At 56.7% G+C, this 21722-nt stretch overlaps 1 protein-coding gene across 1 annotated transcript in view; it reads right to left on the reverse strand.

Moving 5' to 3' along the window:
* Positions 1–771: 771 nt before the first annotated feature.
* Positions 772–21722, reverse strand: part of LOC111158702 (SPARC related modular calcium binding 2) — a 177009-nt gene continuing 156058 nt past the window's right edge. The window contains exons 10-13 of the mRNA XM_022520911.1: positions 10211–10310; positions 8201–8448; positions 4785–4822; positions 772–2031 (exon numbers count right to left, since the gene is read on the reverse strand). Coding sequence (XP_022376619.1) covers positions 2014–2031; positions 4785–4822; positions 8201–8448; positions 10211–10310 — 404 coding nt within the window. The 3' untranslated portion in view covers positions 772–2013. The remainder of the gene's footprint in view (positions 2032–4784; positions 4823–8200; positions 8449–10210; positions 10311–21722) is intronic.

Below are 21722 nucleotides of genomic sequence, written 5' to 3' on the forward strand. Positions count from 1 at the left end.
TCTGAGCAGAGAGAAGAGTGTGCGAGAGGACAAACTTTCCAGAAGGGAAGAGAGAATTCTAAAGGAAATAGAAATGTAAGAGCCTCGCCTAGGAGAGGGCACTGGGCCTGGAGAGAAAGGGACAGTGCACAGCCTTCAGGCTGCGGACTATGGGGCTGAGTGAGTGGCCACAGCTCTGAGTAAGGACCTTCTTTGTTTCTCCCGTCCTCGCTGTTGCATCTGGCAGCGAGAGATGCGTTCGGCCGCTCTGAGTCAGTACTCGGTGAATGAGTGACCGCTTCCCAAGACAGGGCCCAACACTGTACCCTTTGTGCTGGGCCCTTAGCACTGCACACACCCGCTCACACAGTCTTCCCCCAGAGGCATAGGCCGCCACCCTCCCTGTGTCACGGAGCAGGAAATGAAAGCACAGAAAGTCTGAGCAGCTTGTCCCTGTCACACACCCAGAGGGTCAGAGCCAGGACTCGGTCGCCCAGGCCCCAGCCATTGTCTGTGCCTCTTTGACACAGACAGCTTGAAGAGTAAGCAATGACAAGGGGCTGTATTTTGCTAGAAAGAAAACAGTAAACAGAGTTTTGATAGCATATTTTATTTGAATCTAAGAAAACTGATTAAATTCAAAGTTCAGAAATGTAAAGTATTATCCAATAAATTGAGGGTCGTAACTGTCCTTGAACAGCGATGACACACACTTAACCTGGTTTTGTGGCTCCTAAGTTTCGGGTTTTACTTTTTTACCGCTTAAATAAGTAAGAAGCCGCAGAAAATAGCTCCATGCCGAGATCATTTTACATGACGCGTGTTGTGGAATTTGGGGCCACGGAGGTTATTCTTCCGGCCAAAAGTTGGAGCTAAAATAGCATCACAATTTGGCCCGCACAGCCTCGGACCATCCTCCCAACGGCTCTGTCGCGCCGGGGCCGCTTGCTGGGGGCGGCTGGTGGTGCCTGCGGGCCAGTCCTGCTGTCACGGTGTGGACCTTTGGCTCCTGACCCTGTTCTCACAGCAGCGCTCGCAGATTTCCCGAGGCCGCCGGGAGAGAAGGGAGCCCGGGACCTGCAGGCACTCGTCCTCAGTGGCCGAGACCAGCGTCCAGCCCCCAGCTTTTGCGGGATGAGCCTTCCCTACGGAAGATACTCCGACTTTGTTAGGGTGATCATCTGACCCTGAGGGAGGCCCCAGAGTGGAGCAGGGTAGGACGGGTCATGGTCCCGTTTAAGAGAGGCAGCGGGACAGATGAGCCCAGGGCGGCCAGGCAAGGACTAAATCCAGTCCTCTGACCGCGGGCCTGTTTACGCGGCGTCTGGACAGCGCGGGGGTGGGGGGTGTCATTCTCGAGTACTTTAGGGCGTGATTAACCCGAGCCCAAGGCAAAGCTCCAACAGAAGCTCGGAAAGGAAAAGCAGCTCATCAAGATGGGTGGGAAAAAGCCTTTCCTCCCAGGAAAGACGGCTTAGTGGTTGCGGGACTCGCGGGGGGAAAAAGATCTCCGGACAGCAAGAGAAAACAAACACAGAATCCCAAGAAACAAACAAGCCCACGCCCGTGTTGGCCGCGGCATGGGGACAGCAGCGCATCGCACACTTCTAAGGAAGCTTCCTGCGGCACTGCGGGTCTCAAAGGCAGCGACCGCGGGGTCACTGGGAGGGATAGCCCCGGCGGGGAGAAAGGCACGGGGTTGGGACCGCGGTGCCTGAGGCCAAGACTTCTACCATGTCAACATGTGGAGGATAAAGAAATCAAGCTGAAAGCCATTCCAAACACATCTCCGCCAAGTACAGATTTCCAAGGTCAAGAGAGGACACATACATTGTATGTGATTAGTTTTCTGAAGCCAGCCCTTCCATTTCACAGATTAAAGCAGTCTGTTTAAATATCTCATTTCTACAAAGTGAATTTACAGTTAAAGTACAAAGTGCAAATACTATGTGTTTTGTTTTTGTTTTGTTTTTTAATTGCCTTTTGGTGAGGGAGTCTCCCACATGTCTAGGACGGCCTTGGCTGTGTGAGCCTCTATCCTTGCTTCCTCGGCTGAAAGAAAGACAAAAACAGAGACATCGTTAGGACGTTCCCATGCCGTGTCTGGGAAGAGCGAGGCTTCCCTTCTAGGGACGACATAAGCCGACCTGTTGTCGACAGAGCAAAAGCAATATTTTTTAAAAGATGCAAAAAGAAAGAGTGTTGGTTTGGTCATGTGGGGCATAAGAATTAATAAAAACACAAACATTAACAAACATTAACCTCCAACACTTCCTTCTCTGTCAGTGATCAGGAATATCAGGGAAAACACACCGGCTGAGAAAATTAGCATTTACTTTAAATATTTTAAATAGATTCAGTACATGAAATGTTCTATGCAGTCTCCTGTCCCTTTGGATTTGTTATACAAAATAATCTTAATAGGGACGCCTGGGTGGCTCAGTTGGTTAAGCAACTGCCTTTGGCTCAGGTCATCATCCCGGAGTCCCGGGTTCCAGTCCCGCATCGGGCTCCCTGCTTGGCGGGGAGCCTGCTTCTCCCTCTGACCCTCCTCCCTCTCACGCTCGCTCTCTCATTCTCTCTCTCTCAAATGGATAAATAAAATTTTAAAGAAAAGGAAACAAAATAATCGTAATAATCTAATTTATGCTTCAAGTTTGTAAAGGCGTCATTGATTTTTAATTTTTCTTTTCGTCCATTCTATTTACAAGTCTCTCTCTCAGGAGAAACGCACCTGAGAGTCTGCTGCTGAAAACGGGAACTCTGCGCCCTGACTGCCAATTAATAGTAATTCGGAATGAAAAGGAAAAGCGATCTACAATCTTCCACATCTACTTTTCCAAGTGTACCAATACCTACTGATATAAATTGACCCTTGCTTCTGCTTCATTATTTAATGTAATTAAACATTTAGGAGGCCTCTGGGCTGGCTCCGCTCCCCGGAGAAAGATACTAGGAGGAGGTTGGAAGAGAAAGGACGGAGTCTCCTGACCGAGCTGAAGGGAAGTTCTGCTCTGATTTGTCGTGGGTAAAGATAAGCCGTCCACCGTGCCTCACTTCTGGAAGAGCTGTGGGAGGGGCTGCCTGGGGGGCTCAGTGGGTTACATGTCTGCCTTCAGCTCAGGCCATGATCCCAGGGTCCTGCGATGGAGTCCCGCATGGGGCCCCCTGCCTGGGTGTGGGGGTGCATCTCCCTCTGCCTCTGTCCCTCCCTCCAGTTCATACTCTCTCTCACCTCTCTCTCTATGTCAAAAAAATAAATAAAATCTTAAAAAAAAAAAAGAAAAGGAACTGTTGGAGGAGACGGCTGACGTATCGCCACAGCCCACATCCGCGTCGGCGTGGGAGCACTGCCCTGGTCCCGTCTGAGTCCTGCCGGGAAGGAGAGATCTCGAGAAAGACAGCTCGCTCTCCGAATCAGTACCAGCTCCGGGGTCCTCCTGGCTCCCCCTGGTTCAACGTTTCTCGTCTGGTTATTCATATAGTGAAATATTCGGTGCTTGGTACTATGTTTTCTCTTCAAAGAAACATCCACGTACGAAGGAGGGCCCGTGACGCGATGGCACTGAGTGTCAGGCGATCAGGTGAGTCACTGAACACTACGTCAACACGCATGACGGACTAAATGGCCGCTAGCTGGGCATTAAAAAAAAGGAAAGAAAGAAATGCCCACGGCCTTCCATTGTTTTATCCCATGCAAGCCACGGCCGGCCTCCGCACGGGACTTAGTCCAGGGTGACAGTTCACAGTAACGGCTGGGAAGTCCGTCCGTCCACCTGGGCACCGTAAGAAGAGCTGGAGAAGGTGCTCCCACTCCTTCTTCCGGGAGACAGCTGAAGAAGGAGCCCCGTGTCTCGAAAGAGTTTACTTTGGGCCGAGAGCCCGTGTGGCAGTTGTCACCACCGTGTAATGACGGGGACCTGCGGGCGCCTCAGCCAGGGTAGCGTTTTCCCACCCGCCCTGTTCTAACGTGTAAGTGAATTGCGGTAGGTTTTAAAAAGTTCAAACTGTAAACACTTGCTAAGCAAAGAAAACCCTATCACACGACTTCCCTAATGAAATGGTTTTAAATTACACCCAAGGTGCGTGCGGAGGTCTCCGCTTAAAACCTACAACAGACACAGGGCTCGCCCTGGGACCTGCTGCCGCGACATCGAGCAGCGGGGAAAGACCAGATCGATTACACACTGGCAAGTGGTCCCGAGGTGGGAGGATCTTGCCTTGGCTTTGAGGGAGGGAGAAACGCGCGCCCTCCTGTTTGTCCTCCGGACGACATTCCCGACTCCGGAGGGCTGTGGCCTGGGAGCCCGATCAGCTACCGTAACTGCACAAATCTCCGGGAGTCAGAACCCAGAGGCGGGTCTGTGAGCACACGGGGCGGGTGCGGGAAATGCCTTCTGGAGCAGAAGGTTTGTGTCATCAAGATGCCCAGGTGGAAAGGTTCCCCCGAATGCTCAGAGGGTCTCCCCACAATCTCCGTAACAAATTAGAAGAAACAAATAGTAAATCCCTGGATAATTGTTTTTTTAAAAAAAATGTTTCCACAAAACAAAAGGACTTGAACTTTTTTCTAAAAACAACAAAGTAACTGAAATATCAAACAGTAAAAAAAAAAAAAAAAAGAATCTTCAAGTTGCTGATTCGGGTGGAATTTTGCGAGGCTCCTTCTGGCCACTCGCGGACGCGGGTCTGACACGCCCGCCGGACGGCTCTTCGCTGAGAAGGCCGTCTGCCCCCCGCCTCTGCGGGCTCGGGCGCGCTTGTCACACCGGCAAGTCCCCGCGGGAGGCAGCTGCGGCACTCACCTGTCTGCTGGCGGCGCCCTCCGCGCTGGCTCTAGGGGCTGCGGGGAAACGGAAGAAGACACGGTCACAAACCAGGCAGCTTCAGCTGATGAAAGTTGCCACCAGTTTCTGAGGAAAGGATCAGAACCCTTCAGGGAACGTCGGCAGCTGCCAGCCTCACTGGCGGGGGAACCTACAGGTGTGGCGGCGCGGTCGCCGGCTGCCGCCGCGGAAGGCGCCATGTCCACGCTTCTCCAACGACACAAATGCTCTCGTCCAACTGTAGAAGAACGTTTCATTTTTCCAAAACTTGCAAAGCACCTTCTACTCACCAGAGGCCAGTCTGACCGCGCTGAACTCCCCCTCGGGACAGGAGGCCCTGAGCAGGGGGAACGCGGGTTCTCTGACATCTCTGGGGCTTTTTATTTAATTCATGAGAAACTAACATGTCTGGCTCAACATAATTTTTCCAAATCCTTGAGGGAAATGGAAGGGGGAGGGGGAGGCGTGAGATGCGTGGTGCTTGACCTGTGGCCTCAGCACGTGGCCTGTGGCGGAGGAGAAGGCGGGAGGCTCAGACCCACATCCTGCGGGCGCCCCCGGGGTCCAGTCCCCGGCACCTGCCTTCCTCCCTGGCTTCTAGGATGACCCTCCCCTCCCTACATTCCCTCCTTCATCCCCTCGGGCTCCTCCTGCCCTCCCTGCCCGCAGAGGGTGCCGCCCCCAACACCGCAGGGCCACGCGAAGCAAGGCCACGTCAGTAAAATTACAAAACTACCAGAGGGAAGGAGGAAGCGTTTTACAGCCACCTGCGTGAAATGGCGTTCAGGAATGGTGGGGAGTGTGCGCGCCTCTGGTAGCAATGGACACCGACTGTTCCCGCTGACCCCGCACCCCGGACAGCAGCCGTCCATCCCCGGCACGCCCAGAAGGGACGCGGCTAGCGTGACAATCCAGTGGAAAGAGATAATTTGGTCAAAAATGAGTATTTCTTAATTGTTGAGTTTCTGTGTAACGGTCATTTTGGAGACTCATGAGGGAATGATGTAATGTTCAATGGTTTTTTTTTTAAATATTCCCTTTCTTGGTTTTATCATTTCTCAATATTTCAGTTAATTTTTTTTTCTTTTCTGCTTTTTTTTTGTAATAGCAAACATTCAGATCCAGTTTTCCAATAATGTATCTTACTTGCAGTATTTTAAATGCAAAATCTTGTATCATCTTGTCAATTAAGTGTGATTAGGAAGTTCATGGGTGATGACCCCTTGTCTTGTAGTGAAACATTTTAACACAAGCATGGATGTGCGTCGGGAACAGAGACAGTTCAGAGGAAGACAGACTCGGGTCTGATTGTGTCTAAGAAAAAAGTCACATGGTATCTGTTTTTTATTTAGTTTCTGATTTTTTTTAGAGTAAAACATGCATTGCTAAGTAGTGAGTAAAGATGAAGGAAACAAAGACACTGGTAACAGTTTGCACATTGCGAGCGCCAGACTAACCCTCTCCTGGATCTTGAGGTTTTTCTGGCTTTTCAAAAGCAATTTCAAAGTACACAGGGCAGGAGGAAGGAACGAATCAAAATTGAAAATGAAAATAACAGTAGGAAAACAGAGAAATTCCTCCAGGAAAATAAGAGTTGCGAAATCAACTTGTTATGAATTCAAATCACCAATGCTTATTTTTGACCAAATTGCCACTTTCACCAAATTTTAGCTGGCTTTTTGGGGGGAGGAGGGGGTTCATCAGCCATCTCCTTGGTTCCTAATACGACTGTAAAACTCTGTACATTTGTTGGCCTGAGGAGCGTAAGCCACGGATGTTTCTAGTGAAGAAGGACAGCGTCAGGGGAGACCCACTGAGCTCCATCACTCCCTGCCGTCTTCCCCGGGCGCAGGAGACACACTCTCTCCTCCCCTGTGCCTGCCCGGTGCACAGAGACCCCTGGGACCACTCCCAGGACATGGCCAGCATCAGACCAGCCCCACCGCCTGGAGCAGCTGTCTCCCCACAAATGGGCGGCCCCCCACCCCCCACCTCCTGTGCGACTCCGCACTTCCCCAGCAAGGGGCTTCCCCATCAGGAAGGATGCGGCCCCAGTGCTCCCGGCCTACTGCCTGCTGGGACCCCTGAGCAGGGAGGCAGCGTCACCCTGGGGGATGGGCAGCGGCCTCCCATGTCGGCCCAGCCGCCCCGCAGTCGCACGCGGTTCCCTGCGGGATCCGAACCCACGCGGCGACCACATCCCTGCCTCTGCTCTACGGCTCAGCGGGGCCACGCGGACGGAGCCGAGTGCAACCATCGCGGTCAGGAACTGGGCTTCACCCAGTCATCCAGACGCCCTGCCGGTACCCGAGGAAATCAGGTTGTCAGGAAGGGCCTGGATGATTCCAGTGAGTCCAGTCCTGGGGCCGGTTCAGTCCAGGAGCTACAGCAATCATGCTTGTACTTCCCGATGCTTCCCCAGCTGGGGCCTTGCTGACCCCGGGGATGGCCCCTATCAGGGCAGACCAGTTCCTACACAGAGCAACACTCCCTCTGGAGCAAAGCCATCCATCCAGAGCCCATGCACAACCACCGGTGGGGCTCCCTCACTGGGCCACTAACCCCTACTCTCCTCACCCCGGAGCAGGGACTAGACAGCGAGCCCCTCTTAGGGCAGTAGGGGTTCACCCACACCAGGCTGTTCTCCAGGACATCATACAACCAGGGTCTGGTGGACCACAGCTTTCTCTGACCAAGATGAGTGAAACGGCTGGATTCTTAGATGCCCGAAGGGCCTGAGGCAGGACAGTGTCCCCAGTGCTGGCCACGACACCCGCCTGGTCTCCCTCCCAACATCCTGAGGGCTGTGCTCAGACATCAGCTCCTCATCCTGAGCCCGGCACTGCCTCCCTGGTCCCAGGGCCATGCGTGCAGGGATCGTCACCTCCCATGGTGTGTCTGGCTGCTTTCTGTAAACTGGGAGACCCGTGAGCTGTGCTCATTCTCCACCCGCACCCCGCAAGGGGAGCCCTGCTGGCCGACTTCTAGGACGCCATCGAGTGCGAGTGGTCTCCGAGATCCTGCACACAACTCTTCCAAATAAAGCCTGAATTGTCTAAGACGAACTTCTCCTAGAGACTTGGGCAAAGTACATTTCACAATCGCCCAGATCCAGCCGGGAACCATCGCGGTGGATGAAGCTGGGTGACCATCATGACAAAAACAAGGGACGCAGGGACAAGTCAGAGAGAAGGGGACCTGCAACGTGGGCCAGGTTCCCGACGGTCTACGATTCCGTCTACGGACAATGACCTATGGGGAAGCGGCACCCCCAACCTAGGGGACAAGCGACACTGTCTAGGAAGCTGGTCGAGCAGGCGTCAGGACCTGACACTCTGCAAAGCGAAGAACAATGAGAAAGGCTCTTACTGGGGGTCTCTCTGGGTTTGCTTTACCTTCTGCTTTCGTTACCCCCAGACAGCCCATCAGCTCCTGCACGGAGATGGATTTGTCGTTGTTCACGTCGCAGTACTCGACAAACTTCTTCACACATTTTTTGGGTTTTGACTTTTTCCGAAGGAACCTCTTGAAGGGCTTAATCTCCTTCTTGCCGATGTCCCCGCTGGAGTTTTTGTCCAGTAGCTTGAAGTACCAGTGGACCACTCGCTCCTCCAGCGTGTGGCTGGGGTCGGGCTCGGAAAGCCTGGAAGAGCATGCAAGGTCGTCAGACACCTGCCCTTGACCGTCCGCTGGAGGCACAGGGTGCGCTCCGACGCTCCCAGAAGGCAGCCCCGTGCATCACTGTTACGGTGCTGACGCCTAACCCTGTGTGGGTTCTGCCGTCCATGGAGCAATTTTTAAAAATAATTTAAAGAAAGGAATTTAGCAAGAACATTTTAAGTTGGTTTCAAAATTATAAATGGCACAATGAACTCCGTGTGTTTATTACACACTTGGTGTTGACTGAGTCTCTAAGGCCCGAAGCCTCCTTGCCCCGGGTTCCATGCTCCACGGAGTGGGGGGGTCAGCCGGCCTAGCCACGGCCCCCAGCAAACCCTCGGACCTGAGGTTCCTGACTCCTCGAAGTGCGAGTCACTGGCATTCTATTCAATCCTGCAGAGCGGCTGGAAGAAGCAAATAAAAATACATCTAGACATTTTCCCTTGGATTAAAAAAGAAGTTTGGTATTTTAAGATATCAATAACTAAAACTCTCCTAGAAGCTCTGCTTTGAGTCAAATCTTGGAAAATGTCCCAAATGTTAAAACATGCCTCCTCACTCAGCGGACGATGGAGAAGAACGCGTGCGGACACCTGCGGGCCCTCTCTCCGCTGGCATCTGTGTCTAGGCTCGCCCCCCCGAGGAGCCCGCGTTCCCCCGAGTGTGAAAACCACACAGGTATCAAGCATTCAAGGGCCACCAGCACCTCCAGCCTTCGGAGGAGCTTCTCAGACAGTGATTCGTTGACTGTCCTCAAGCCCAGCTCCTCAGATGAGAGCAAGCTTTCCAAGAGTGTGTCAGCTGGAGAGGTAGGCCTTTTTATTTCTTTATTTTATTTTTTGCTTTATTAAGCTTAATTTGCTGCTTGGTTGTGACATTTTCTGTTAGCATGGCCTTTTCCCTCTTCTTGAGTCTTACTCTTAAGAAGAGAGGCAGAGAGAGCCTTGTGCTGAGGAGACCAGGACACTTTAGATCATCAGAAGAGCCAGGAGGGTCAAGGCTCTGCAGGCAGAAGTGGGGAGGAAGGCCAGCGCACTAAGGAAATAGGAAGATTCTCCCTCGGAAAAAGCCTCTTAGAAGAAAGGGACGGACTCACTAATCCTCAGGGGTCCAGTGCAGGGAGCTGCAGGACAGAAGACTTCGGGGGCCCTACAGGAGCTCGGCTCAAAACCCCAGGCCCACACCCGCAGAACGTCTGCCGCGCTTCCAGAGAGAACCGGCCCAGGTTTCAGGAGTCACCCCTGAGCCGCGTCTGTGTAAATAATGCCACTGATTGTGCACTTGAATCCCAGGACGGTAAGTCGCACGTTGTATGGGTTTTTCTACCATAAATACGTAGCATGTTGAAAACTTGAAATCAGACACTTCAATTCCAAGTATTAAAATCTACTCAATAACTCAAAAACGCATTTCCAAGGCTTGAAGCCAGCAGAGTGAGGGTCCCTGACTTCTGTTCCTGTCCCACCTGCCACCGCCTGATGGGACCACTGGGAACCCCAGGTTCCAGCTCTTCCCGTGGTGACACAGCCCTTGGTGGTGTAACCGCATTCCAGGGAGAGCAGCTGGACCAACCACCTCTAGACCCACGGAGCGGGGGGCGTGTTGGGAAAGGACTCGCTTCCCAGAGCCCTGCAGGGTCCGGAGAAGCTGAGCAGCCTCGGGAGCCTAACGGCCGCACGGGCTTCCGGCTTTCCGACACCTGGGGCTTCCTCGAGGCTCCCGCTCCGCTGCGGAGCGTGCCCTACCTGCCAGAGGAGGAGGGGTCGGAGACCGCGTGGACCATGTCGGTGGACAGCGCGTCCAAAATGCTCGTCAGGAACTCATTCTTTTTGGCACCAGGACAACCTAAAGAGAAAGTACAGACATATTTTCCCCCCATATTTCACAAAACCCACAGAGTAAAAGATCTTTCTCTGCAACAACAAAAAGAAACCAGGGAAGATTTGGGAACTGTGCGGGCGCACCCCATCGAGCGCAGGTGAAAGGTCATTGCGCACGCTGCCACACGCGTGTTGATTTGGAGCACGGTTTTTTAAAAGATTTATGTATTTATTTGAGAGAGCGCGTGAGTGAGCGTAGGCACGCGAGGGGCAGCGGGGCAGAGCAAGGGGGACGCAGCCCTCAAGCAGACCCCCACCGAGAGCAGAGCCCGACCGACCGTGATCCCACCGCCCGGGAGATCATGACCTGAGCCAGAACCAGGGGTGGGACGCTCGACCAGCAGAGCCCCCCAGGCCCCCGTTCTGGATCGTGATTATTGTAAATGACAGGCTCTAACACTCATTGCGCCCCTGTGTGAGGCGAAGACCTTCACGGGCATTCACCCCCATCCCGGGGACGCCCCAGGGGTCCGCTGTGACCGGTCAGTCACAGCCGAGGTCCCCGTGCTTGCAGCATCAAAGGTGCCCCAAGGTCTCACTGCTGGAGGCCGGAGCCCAGAGACCCCGCCCCAGCTCAGAACACCTGTTTACGGCGGCTCATCCCCCAGCACCCCTCACCTGCCAGACCCCACGTGCGGCAGCCCCTCCTCCCCACACAGGCCGCACACGGGCACCAGCTGGGGCGTTGCCCCACCCGCTTCAGGAGGAGGAGGAGGGAGGCCAGCAGCAGGGCTGTCTCCTCTGGATGCGGGAGGACAGGGCCTGCGTGGGACGGTGGTGCTGCGCTCCGGGGACTGGTCACTCGGACACCAGCCAGCTCTGTGGTCACCACACTCTGCTTTTGTCTGTGTCCTGCTGACACCTGAGTTTCTGGCGTGACTGTGTGAGCACTTGGCGGCGGCCGACAGCGGGAGTCTGTTTAGGTCGGTCCCCCTCATCAAGTACACAAGCCAGGGACAGCTGTGAGCACTCCGGAGAGGGACAGCAGGGCGGCAGCTGAAAAAGCGGCTGCTACTCCATGGGGAAACGCTCACCCTTGGGAGGATGCTACTTTTCAAGAAAAAACAATGGTCTACTTAGCTCTTCCCCCTGGGAGGCTGCGGGCGTGTCACACATGACCCAGACCCGGGCACCCCCTGCGCCACCCGCACTCCGGCTGGGAGAGGACGCCGGCCTCCTTGGAGGGTTGGGGCAGCGAATCTGTGAACGGCAGGACTGGAGGCTTCTAGGAAGGAGAGGACAGGCAGATGGGCTCCCTGCTCAGGAGCGTGGGGTGGGGGGTGCATGACAGACCGCCCCCTACCCCCGTCCCGGGGGCCCGCTGGGCCTGGTCCCCAGGACCCCCACAGCCTGTTAGCCTGGAGACAGCCCATGGAGGGCTGGGCTGGGGGTGAGGAAGACCCTGGGGGTCTGGGAAACGCCCGGCTGTTGAATGACGCTCAGTGGGAGCAGCTCTAAGAAAGCCGGCGCGAGCGTCCTGCGTGGGGGCCATGACCTTGGCGGGGACACACCCAGCTCTGTGCTTGCTGCTGATTTAGCCACATCGCCCAAACGGAGCGAAGCAGCACGCAGTCCCTAACCGGAAACGACCCGACCGTCAGGAAACCGGACTCGGGGCGTGTGGAAACGTTAGAATCCTTCGATGCACAAAGGAGTTGACATACAAGCTGAATTTGCTTCTAAACCAAGAACTATGAGATCAGTCCTGCTAAAGATCCTTTTTACCGTTCACGAAACGGCCTGCCTCGCTGGGATCTGCCCGCGTAGGCGAGGTCGGTGTTCTGCCGCTCAGAGGAGCTGTGGTCCCGAAAAGACACTCCTCCTTCTTACATGGAAAGACACTGAACTTCCTTTTAAATAAAGAAAATAAACCTCAACGGAGTTTGTGTCTGGAAGACAGAGCCGCCTCCCCCGCGAGGCCTTCCTCGAGAGGCATTCCCCGCCCCGCCCGGTGGCTCCGTGCAGGGCTGTGGTGCACAGGGGTCCGCTTGTCGGGGTTCTGGCCACGCCACGTGCCGGCTGCACAGATGCTTGCTGAGACCCCGGCCGAGGAGCTGGGCCCACGGTAGCAGCCACAGGGGACGGAGCGCGTGTTCCGAGTCCTGGCCTGACCTGGGCGGACCACGGGGTCGTGATCTACCCTGGACTCCAGGAGCCCCGCGCCTACTGCTCAGAGGACTGTGCCAGGGACGCAGGGGTGTGGGGGCTGCGTCGGAATCAGGGAGGAAGGTGGGGCTTGGGGAGCACAGTCCCACAGTCCCTTCAGGGCCAGGGTTTCCGGGAGCTGCAGTGTTGGCCTGGGGGTGGGAGTGGGGGGAGGGGCCGGGCCTTAGCACCCCAGCCGCCCCGTCCTGCATGTCAATGTGCTGTTTGTCCCTGACACAGGGGGACTGCAGCTCAAAGCTATTTCTGAGACAAAAAGGCAAATGAAAATGTAAAGCAAGAAGAAATCAGAAGGAAAAAGTTCAGAACCCTTTGAGGGAGTTTTCACCACATGGAAGTGACAGAAATACAGGAAGGGAAACGTCACCGAGACAGGGGCGCAGCCTCAAAACCGAATCGAAGCAGCGACAGGCCTGGGGCAGAAGGGGGCCACCCCCAAGCCACGCGGCTTCTCCCGCATCCCCCGTCTCTGCGCCCCCGGCCGCCGCTCGGGCTGCAGACCTGCGTGTGCCCCGGAACCCTGGGGCCTCATAGGGCCGTGCGCCGACAGGACAGATGCCCCACAACAGTCAGGACCCTCAGCCACGACTCGTCTCTTCCTCTCCCTGCACAGCTGCCCCGGGGCAGCTCCACGGCCCCCCACAGCTTGTGTTGTTAAAACGCAGCACTGTTCATGCAGGTCTGCCGTCCACACACTGTGCTCTCCAGCCCAGGGCGGACTGGCCCTCGGAAGCCTCGGACCGGAGGCACCACGCATGGACAGCCCCCAGGAGCTTGGGGACGGCGAGTGTCCGGCTTCTGTCTCGGGCAGACGCTCACAGGGCCCGGAGACACATGTGCAGGGACAGAGGAAACCACGCTGCCCTTCCAAAGCTGCAGGCGAAATTACTATGTCAATTTAGTTACTAACCCGTGGCAAAACCAAACCAGGAGCTTAGCCTGAAGATGCTGTCGATCCCATTAATCTGCAGAATCTAAGGAACACCCTTGGTGACCGATTAGACGTCTGGGAAAGCACTTGAGTCCTAATCCTGGTCTGGAGCTGCAGTGCGGACATTTGAGTGTCCACGGTCACTGACCTTGGTCTCCGCCGTGGCCGCACACCCAGGCTGTGGACGGGCTTGAGCAACCCACCCTGAACACCGCGGGCTCTCAGGAGCCTGGTGGAGACTGTGTCCTTTACAATCATCCGACCAGCGGTCTTTCAAGATGAACGTGTTCCTCACTTTCTATGAAACGTCCTTATTTTTAAAAACAGAAGCTTTTTGTTTAGAAATTACGGTTTCTTTTTTCCTTCAAACAGACATCAGTGCACCTTCGGGACTTCTCCCACGATCACATATAAAACCGCTCTCTGAGTCAAAGCCAGAGTCCCCTTCCTTCTTGTCACCCGACACTCTGGGACGGCCGCCGAGGGGCGAGTGACGGCCGTGTCCTCAGACTTCCACCAGGGGAAAGCAGTATGTGGAGGTAACCATATTTCTGGACCCATGTCAGCCAACACCGACCCACGGTTTTGTCACTGCCCAACAGGTGACCACATGGGCTTCCGGGCCTCAGACATGGGAAGAGGGCCAGGCCGACAGACTGGGTCCTGTGTTTCAGGGCCAATGGCCTTGTGGGGTGGTGGGTGTGGGGGTAGGACCCCGGCCGTCTGCCTTCAAGCATCTGTAGAGCTCCGGCTGCTCAGCTGCAGGTCTGCGTGGTGCGCGCTGGGCAGCGGATGCGGGTGACAGTTATAAAAGCAAGAAATAAAGCTGCTTTGATTCTCGCTGTTGAAAACAGAATCCGGCGTAGAGAAGCAGGAACGGTCTAGAGCGGCCGAGCAGCCGTGCAGCTGACGTAAAACCACCCGAGACACAGAGAAGACCTAAGAGCAGAGACACCCTGACATCCCGGCACGGCGTAACGACAAACCCTGCCTGTCCCCACGCACAGCCAGCCCCCAGGCCTCTGCAGGAGCCAGTGGCCCAGAGCGCAGTAGGACGGGAGCAGATCCCCTAACACCTGCGGGTGCTGGGAGTCCCGGGAAGAAGCTGGGGGATCTGTAGGAGAGATCTTAAGATCTCTGACCCTGCGGCCCAGGGATGGGCTTCCCGAGACGGACCCCGGCAGGGGGCCATGGAGGCCTCCGGGGACGAGCTCGAGGGGAATCAGGGAGGACACAGCCCTCTGGGGGGTCCCAGCCCCAATGCAGCAAGTACGCAGAGAACGTCCTCGGCAAGCACGGGCGTGGGTTCACCCTTGAAGCCCACCCGGGGTGAGGGGCGACTCAGGCCCCCACCCTGCGGCCACAGAAGGAAGTGACGGTCCAAGCTCAGGTCTGCGCGCACCCGTGAGGGGATGAGATGAGGGTGTCAGAGGGTGGGGTCCCCGCCCCCAAGGAACACATCCTCAGTGAGCCTTTTGCGAGGCCCACGCCAACTCGGTGTCTAGAGCCCACACTGGAGATGACCAGGAGGGCCCGCTGGCACGTGCAAGCCTTCAGGAAAAAGCAGAGAACTTTCCAATCTTGAGATGAAAACAAAATCTCGATTCTTGTGTACTAACTCCTGTTTTCCCATCTTTTCTATGTTTACACATTTTATATATTTATTTTCATATTTCCTTACTTTCAACATCTTTTCACTATTCTAAACAGAGAGGTCCACAGGCTTGCGACTGGGTGCCGACGGGTGACCGATAACACACGTCAGGAGTCAGCGTTGGGCAGGAAGCGAGGGCCGGGGGGCTCCGGAATTACTCCCTCAAAGACGCGGACGGAACCAGCGCCCGCAAGGGGCCCTTCCCACCCTCACATTAGAGGGCGGGGCTGTTGGGGCTCTGCGGGTCCCAGCCTGTCCCTTCACAGAAATTCTTGGTCTTTGACTTTAATTCCCTTGTGGTGAGGTCATCTGAGTCTGCGACGTGTGCTGGGAATTTGGAGTCGTTGGTAAGTTAGTTATGAATATCTGTCTTAAAGACAAGTGTTTGCTTCCCAAACCTTCCTACACTTCTGGAGGTCAGCAGCCTGTCCCCGTTCCCTCGTCACTCTCTGCTAACCGCATATTTGGTGCCGATGCCATCTGTACCCTCAAGGAGCGCATAAAACCAAGTGTGAGCCAGCACACACGAGGGCTCTTGGTGGCCGGAGTGAGGAGCACAGAGTTCCACTGTCTTCCCTCCAGGTGAGGGTCCCGCCGCCTGCCGCGCGACAGGACACGTCCCAACACTCCAATGTCTGGTACATATTTTCACCAAGTATTAGGGTCATCTTTACTGTCCTTTGCAGGCTTTCCTGGTTGAAGCCACACTATTCTCTCTCTCAGCGTCACTCGGGACAAAACAACTAGTTCCAGCTGAATCTTCTCCTGACCACAACTTTGTTGATGTTCCTGAACTGACAACAGCGTTTCTTAGAGTGTTTTTAAGACACTAAAATAAGTAACTGTCTAATGTTAACTCTCAAAGCCTCCAGATCCCTAGGGATGTCAGGAAGCCATTCTCACCCTCTTGGCCCCATGACCTGTCATCACACAACAAGCCCCTCAGCCCCAGTGACAAAACCTCAACAGGAAAGAGCACGTCTTTGATCAGAGATACGGCAACTGAGAAGGAGATGCCCAGAATCGAGGAGCCAAGGTCCAGCCAGAATGAACTCCAGCCACACGCCCGTGGCTCGATGCCTTCAGAAGTCGTGGTCCTTTGTGACCAAGCGTCCTGTGCGTCCACAGGAAACGAAGTTGACACTTAGCCGTGGGCATAAGCATCGCTTCCTGGTTTTGAATCTGAGAACTCGCTGCGACGCCCTCCACGAATGGATCGCACGCGCTGGCTGGCGTTTCTAAGGCTGTCTCTGAAGTATTTCTGGGTATAACATCACCTTCCTCTGGGAGCTAAGCCACGCTCATCGCCACAAACGTAGCTGTGAATCAGAAAGGGCTTGAGGTCTGCCGCGACCGCTCCACACCCAGAGGTAACAGCGCGGCAGCCGCAGGTGGGAGCTCACACACCGCAAGGTTAGAGAGAGTCCCTGTGACCCGGCCTGCATCAGCCCAACGCCCTCTGGGTGAAGAGGGACGTGTCCTTCTGCGGCTCCACAACCAGGTAGAGACCGGGCCAGGAGGGGGTGACCCAGGGTGTGGGACGGGGCCTCCTCTGTCCCCCGTCTGACCGCCCGGCGTCCTCCCGGTCCCGGGCTGCAGGGAAGCCGCGAGCAACCCGCTGCAGGCTCGGCGACGGGACAAACACACGCCCCGAGGACGGACGCTGCCCGGCGTTCAGGCACAGGCTCCCTGCTCCCCGTTGTCCTGACAGATGTAGCTAAGGAGCTCCCCATCCTTACAGAGACAACTCCTCTCAGACGACTGGCTCATTTCTTTTTCCTTCCAGTGCTTCGCTCTACAGCGTTATGCGTCATTTAAGGAGGACTCGGGGCTTGGGAACAGGAAGACCCCCGAAACCTTTTCAGCTGCAAACCTGGGCACATCCCCCCTTCACTGTCACGAAAAATAAGCCTGCAGTGTCCGACGTGCTCGTGAACTACCCGCTACAGCACCCACGCCCGTGCCCGGGTGCCGATGGGCTTCCGAGTCACTGAACAATTAACGAACGTCCGGAGACAGAGGACCCCTGCGGCCTGTGATGCTACACGATGCGCGAGCCGGGCCGTGTGGGGGTGAGGGCTGGTGCAGCCCCAGACTCTGCCCTTCTCACGGCTTCCCGGGGTGCGGCCGTGTCAGGGGCAGGCGGGGGGTCCCGACTCCGGACCAAGCGGGAGACACGCACCTGCGGCAGCCCGAGCGCCGTCCCTCGAGTCCTGCCGCTGGTGTGAGGAGCAGGTCGTCCCTGACCTTGCTCCCCTCTCTGCCTGGACCCCCACCGTCCTCTTCGGCTCCTGAGCGACTGTCCCCGCGTCCTAGAATCCCACCCAGACCCAGACGCTGAAGCTGCCAGGCTAGTTACTGACCCGGGAGTGGAGCTCACAGCCAGCGGAGCTCCCCACGGCCCTGCTGTCCTGGCTGCAGGGACACGAGGGTCTGTTCCTTGTGGGACTTGGCGTCGGTGCCACGCTCGCCATGCGCAGCTCTCCCCGCGGGACGGTAGGTCTCTGCACAGGGTTCATGTCGTGGATCACCGGGATGATTCCAGGAGGTTTCTGACCACCCCCTGGGCTCCGGAGGGCCACGGCTCTGAGGATAAAGGGGCTCAGGGAGTTGCTACCGAGGGGTGGGTGGGCAGCCCCTGCCTTCCACGGGCTGTCTTCCTGGGGGTGGGCATATCGGCTCTGGGGACAGCGGGGTCCTCAGCGCCAAGCCCCCGAGGAAGGGCCTGTGTGGCCACAGGGACATCTGCAAGTGGAGAGCCACGGCCCCCACCCATCAAATACAGCAGAGCCCCTTCTGTAAAACCACAGTACAGTCACGTTCGAGTGCTGCTCGGAACCCGCTGAGAACCATGCACATGTTTTAAAGAGGTGAGAGAAACCAGAGGGGAGGCCGCCCGTGGGCCCGGGACTCCAGGAGGGCAGAGCGCAGCCCACGATGGTACGGCTCTGAGAGGCCGCGCGGGGGACGCTCCCCTACACTCAGGCCCGCAGCCTCGGGAAGCCACCTCCACTTCCAGAATGAGGCAGGGGCGGCGCTCGGGGGGCTCTGCTGACACCCACTGAGAACATCCCGGTCCCCGTGGCCGTCCACCTGCCCACATCATCACTGTCCACACGTGAGGCGCGGTGGCCCCATGCCCCGAGCCTGCACTGAGCCAAGGGACAGACATGCTCTCCACGAACCCCACGGAGCCCTGAGATGTGGGGCAGCGCCCTCCTTCCCGGTGCCAAAGGAGCAACAGGCCTCGGCAACACTGGCCGGCCAGTGCCAGGCTCCAGACCCCCCGCCGCTCGCAGACCCCCCCCCACTGGAACCGCTGTCCCCCCACCACACACAGAAGTTCCCCCTGGCCCGACTCACGGGCACCACTGATCCCAGAACACACTCCTGCTCCCCGGCCCAGGCTGCCGGCTTCGCCCGTCCACCCTCCGTCCCCTCCCGCAGAGGGTCACACTGCCTTCCTGGAGAGGACTCGCTCCCGCTCACTTCCACGTGAGTGGCAGGGCCCTCCTGCTGTCTGGGGTAATTCTCAAGCTATAACTGAATCTATCACATTTGGTTTTTCCCTTACAGAGTCCAAGCCCATGGGACAGCCCTGGGTCCACGTCGCTGGGACCCCCGAGGTGGCGCCTCAGAGCACCGGTGCACAGATGGCTCAGCCAAGGACCTGCCTCTGGGGTCCGCCTTCCCCTCACTTCTGAGATGTGCGGTTTGTCCCCAGAAATGAAGACACAGGTCAAACCCTCTAGGGCCCGAGCAATACGGTTTCCGAAGCTTTCAGATATCACAAGATTTCCGATGTGTGCGTTCCTCAACGTCCGAGTGATTATCTGAACCCAGCACGTGTCCCGGAGCCCGTTTCCCACCTCACTACACCCTCTGATTCCCACAGAGAACAGATGCACAAGGGAAAACTCTCCAAAGACGGCAAATGACATCATTCCGACGTACGTTCTCCAGCAAGTGGTGGGAAGTGGACCGGCCTGTTTGCTCACCAACGTGCGCAGAGAGAGAGTCCCTTGGGGTTTGGGGCAGCCTCTGTTCTGAGGGGAAGCTGGGACTGAAGAAGAGGCCCCTCCAGGCTTCACGTTGGGCCACTTTTTCTCATTTCCAACACCAATAAGGTGACTGCTGCTCAGGTGACAGTGGTCAGTGACTCGTCACTTGGGGTCAAGGTATTAAGTCGGCGGATAGAGTCGGTGTCTGGTGAGCTCTGTGGGGGACGCCCCAGACCCTGTCTTCAGTTTCTCATTTTCCAAAAACCTCTGCACTGGCATGAATGAGGAAAGACACGTGTGCTCCGGGCACCAAACGTGGAAGTGCACAAAAGCGAGGCTGGGAAATCCGGTCTTGGGCAGTCGGCTGAGGCGGCTTCTGGGAGCTGATGCAGCGAAGAAGGCGGCACCACCGCCGGGACGCGCTGCTCGTGTGGGATGTCACTCCTCACGAGTCTGAGTCACTGTTGACCAACTCAACCAGCCGTTCACCAGCTAGCGGCCCCGAGACCTCTGATCCGCTCAGGGATTCTGACGACGATGTGCGAAGGTTCTGGAACGATCATTTCACACCGTATTTAGGAAGCATCCGTCCGGAGATGCGAGAGGGGGTGGTGTTCGTTCACGATCATCATGACTCACACCGATCTCTATCTCTGCATCTGTGGCGCGAAGCCGTGTGGGTCGCAGTCAGAGAGCAGCTCTGTCCCCGGCTCTGCTGTCCTCCGCGTCACCCACCCCACCGCCATCACTGGAAATCCTGTCATCCGAAGGAAAAAGATCTAATGCTACGATGCGATATGGAAACAAAACAAGGAAACTGCACGGTTTCCATCTTCCCTCAACACAAGCTCTTCCCGGACACAGTCTGAGGCGGGTCCACATGAACCCCGATTTCTACGTGCTCCTCACTGGCCAAGGGGCTCACGTCGCTCCCCGAACACGGTGCACTCACCGCCCAGCTCAGCTCTTTCCGTCTTTAATGAAGTCGCTCAACACGGCTCTTCCCCAGGAACACTCCCTGCCTCGTTCGGCAGACGCAACCTCTCTGCCCTAAACTCCCGATGCCCACAGCCACCGTCTACCTACCAGGACTGAGATGGGCACCAGGTGCTTCCAGCCTTCCTGGTGCACAGGGCAGTCTCGCAAGGATGGTTTTGTGTCCAGTTTGGAAAATCAAGCTACGTGTGTTTGGATTTTTCTACCCCACACGACTCTGACCAGGAGGGGCTCTTGGAGGAAACAGGCTGCGCTGGACAAGAAAAGGACCATCCGCCGACACGGAGCCTGTCCAGATGCCGGAGCCGGAGGACCCCAAGCGACGAGGTTTCTGTGCGGACACGGCAGGACGGGCACGGACTCACAGCACGCCCTGCTTCCCAAAGCCGACCGCCACCGAGTCCCCTGCGGGCTTCGAGCAAACGACTGCGCTTTGAAAGGGGGTCGCTGCTGTGCGGGTCAGCGTCACAGACGCGGGAAACACCTGCGCTTCAGGAGGGCTTTGGAAAGCACCACCTCAAGCGGCGGAACGCAGGAGAGCAGCCCCCGCCTGACGCACCCCTGCCCAGCCCCAGCCCTGTGCACACAAGGAGTGGCCCAGGGAGCGGAGCATCTGCTCACCAGAGGGGCTGAGCAATCGCCTCCACCTCCTGAGGACTCTCGGGGTCCCCAGAGCTGCAGCATCCCGAGTCTTACAGACAAACAGCGATGTGCCCAGCAGGAGCCCCCGCTCCCAGAAACCAGCTGAGTGACCTGTGTATCGTAGTCCCAGCAGCGCTACAGTTTCCTAGGCCACAGACATGGATCTAACTGGAATCAGGGAGCCCAGGCACTGACACCCGTGAGGACCCTTGCACGGACCTCTGATGAATGGAGCCCTGGGGGAGCCGTCACCAGGCCCCCCATCTCGGCTCTCAGACAGGAGAAATGGAGAGAAGGCAGCAGGAAGGTGCCCGAGAACAGGGGTGCCTCTGCACCCTGACTTCTGGAGTCTGGAGTACGAGCAAGGCTGCGGGCTGAGCACTCAGCACCTGCCAGCCCGACCGCCTGGTCCCAGGAAAGACGGTGCAGACACGGCCGTCCCCGCCGCCCCACCAAGGCTGAGGGAGGAGAACTTCGGGGACTCTGCTCCCTGGGCCCCAGCAACCTGCCCCTCAGGGATGGGCCCGCTTCCCCCAGGACCCCCACCACACCAGGTTGGGATGCTAACGCTCTGCCCCTCCCACTGGTCTGAAACCCTGGGGTGGCCTGGAGGGGCACCATCCTGGTGGGCAGGCCGCGCAGGACAGTGCGGACAGAGGGACCGAGAGCTCGGCAGGCGTTCTCAGAGGACGGACAGCATCAGTCCGCGGGATCCCACCGCCTGTCCAGCTTGAAGCTTGCAGATCTGCCAGAGAACCTTCTGGAAGCCCGGCCAGATGAACAAACATGGTGAGGAGGTGAGGGCTTACAGAAAGGATAACTTACATCAGATCCACGCCGCGGGTTTCACATTTTCAGACTTAACACTGTTTCTCTGAATTACACACTCAAGTCATTTCTCAATATTGAAACTGCGAGTGTGTATTGTGTCCCCGCAGATTTCCGCCCCCGGCCCGCAGATGGCCACAGACTATGCCGCGTGCAGAAGCA

The sequence above is a fragment of the Enhydra lutris genome, unplaced genomic scaffold (genome assembly GCF_002288905.1).
Source record: "Enhydra lutris kenyoni isolate GAN:26980312 unplaced genomic scaffold, ASM228890v2 scaffoldscaffold62, whole genome shotgun sequence".
Classification (NCBI taxonomy): Eukaryota; Metazoa; Chordata; class Mammalia; order Carnivora; family Mustelidae; genus Enhydra; species Enhydra lutris.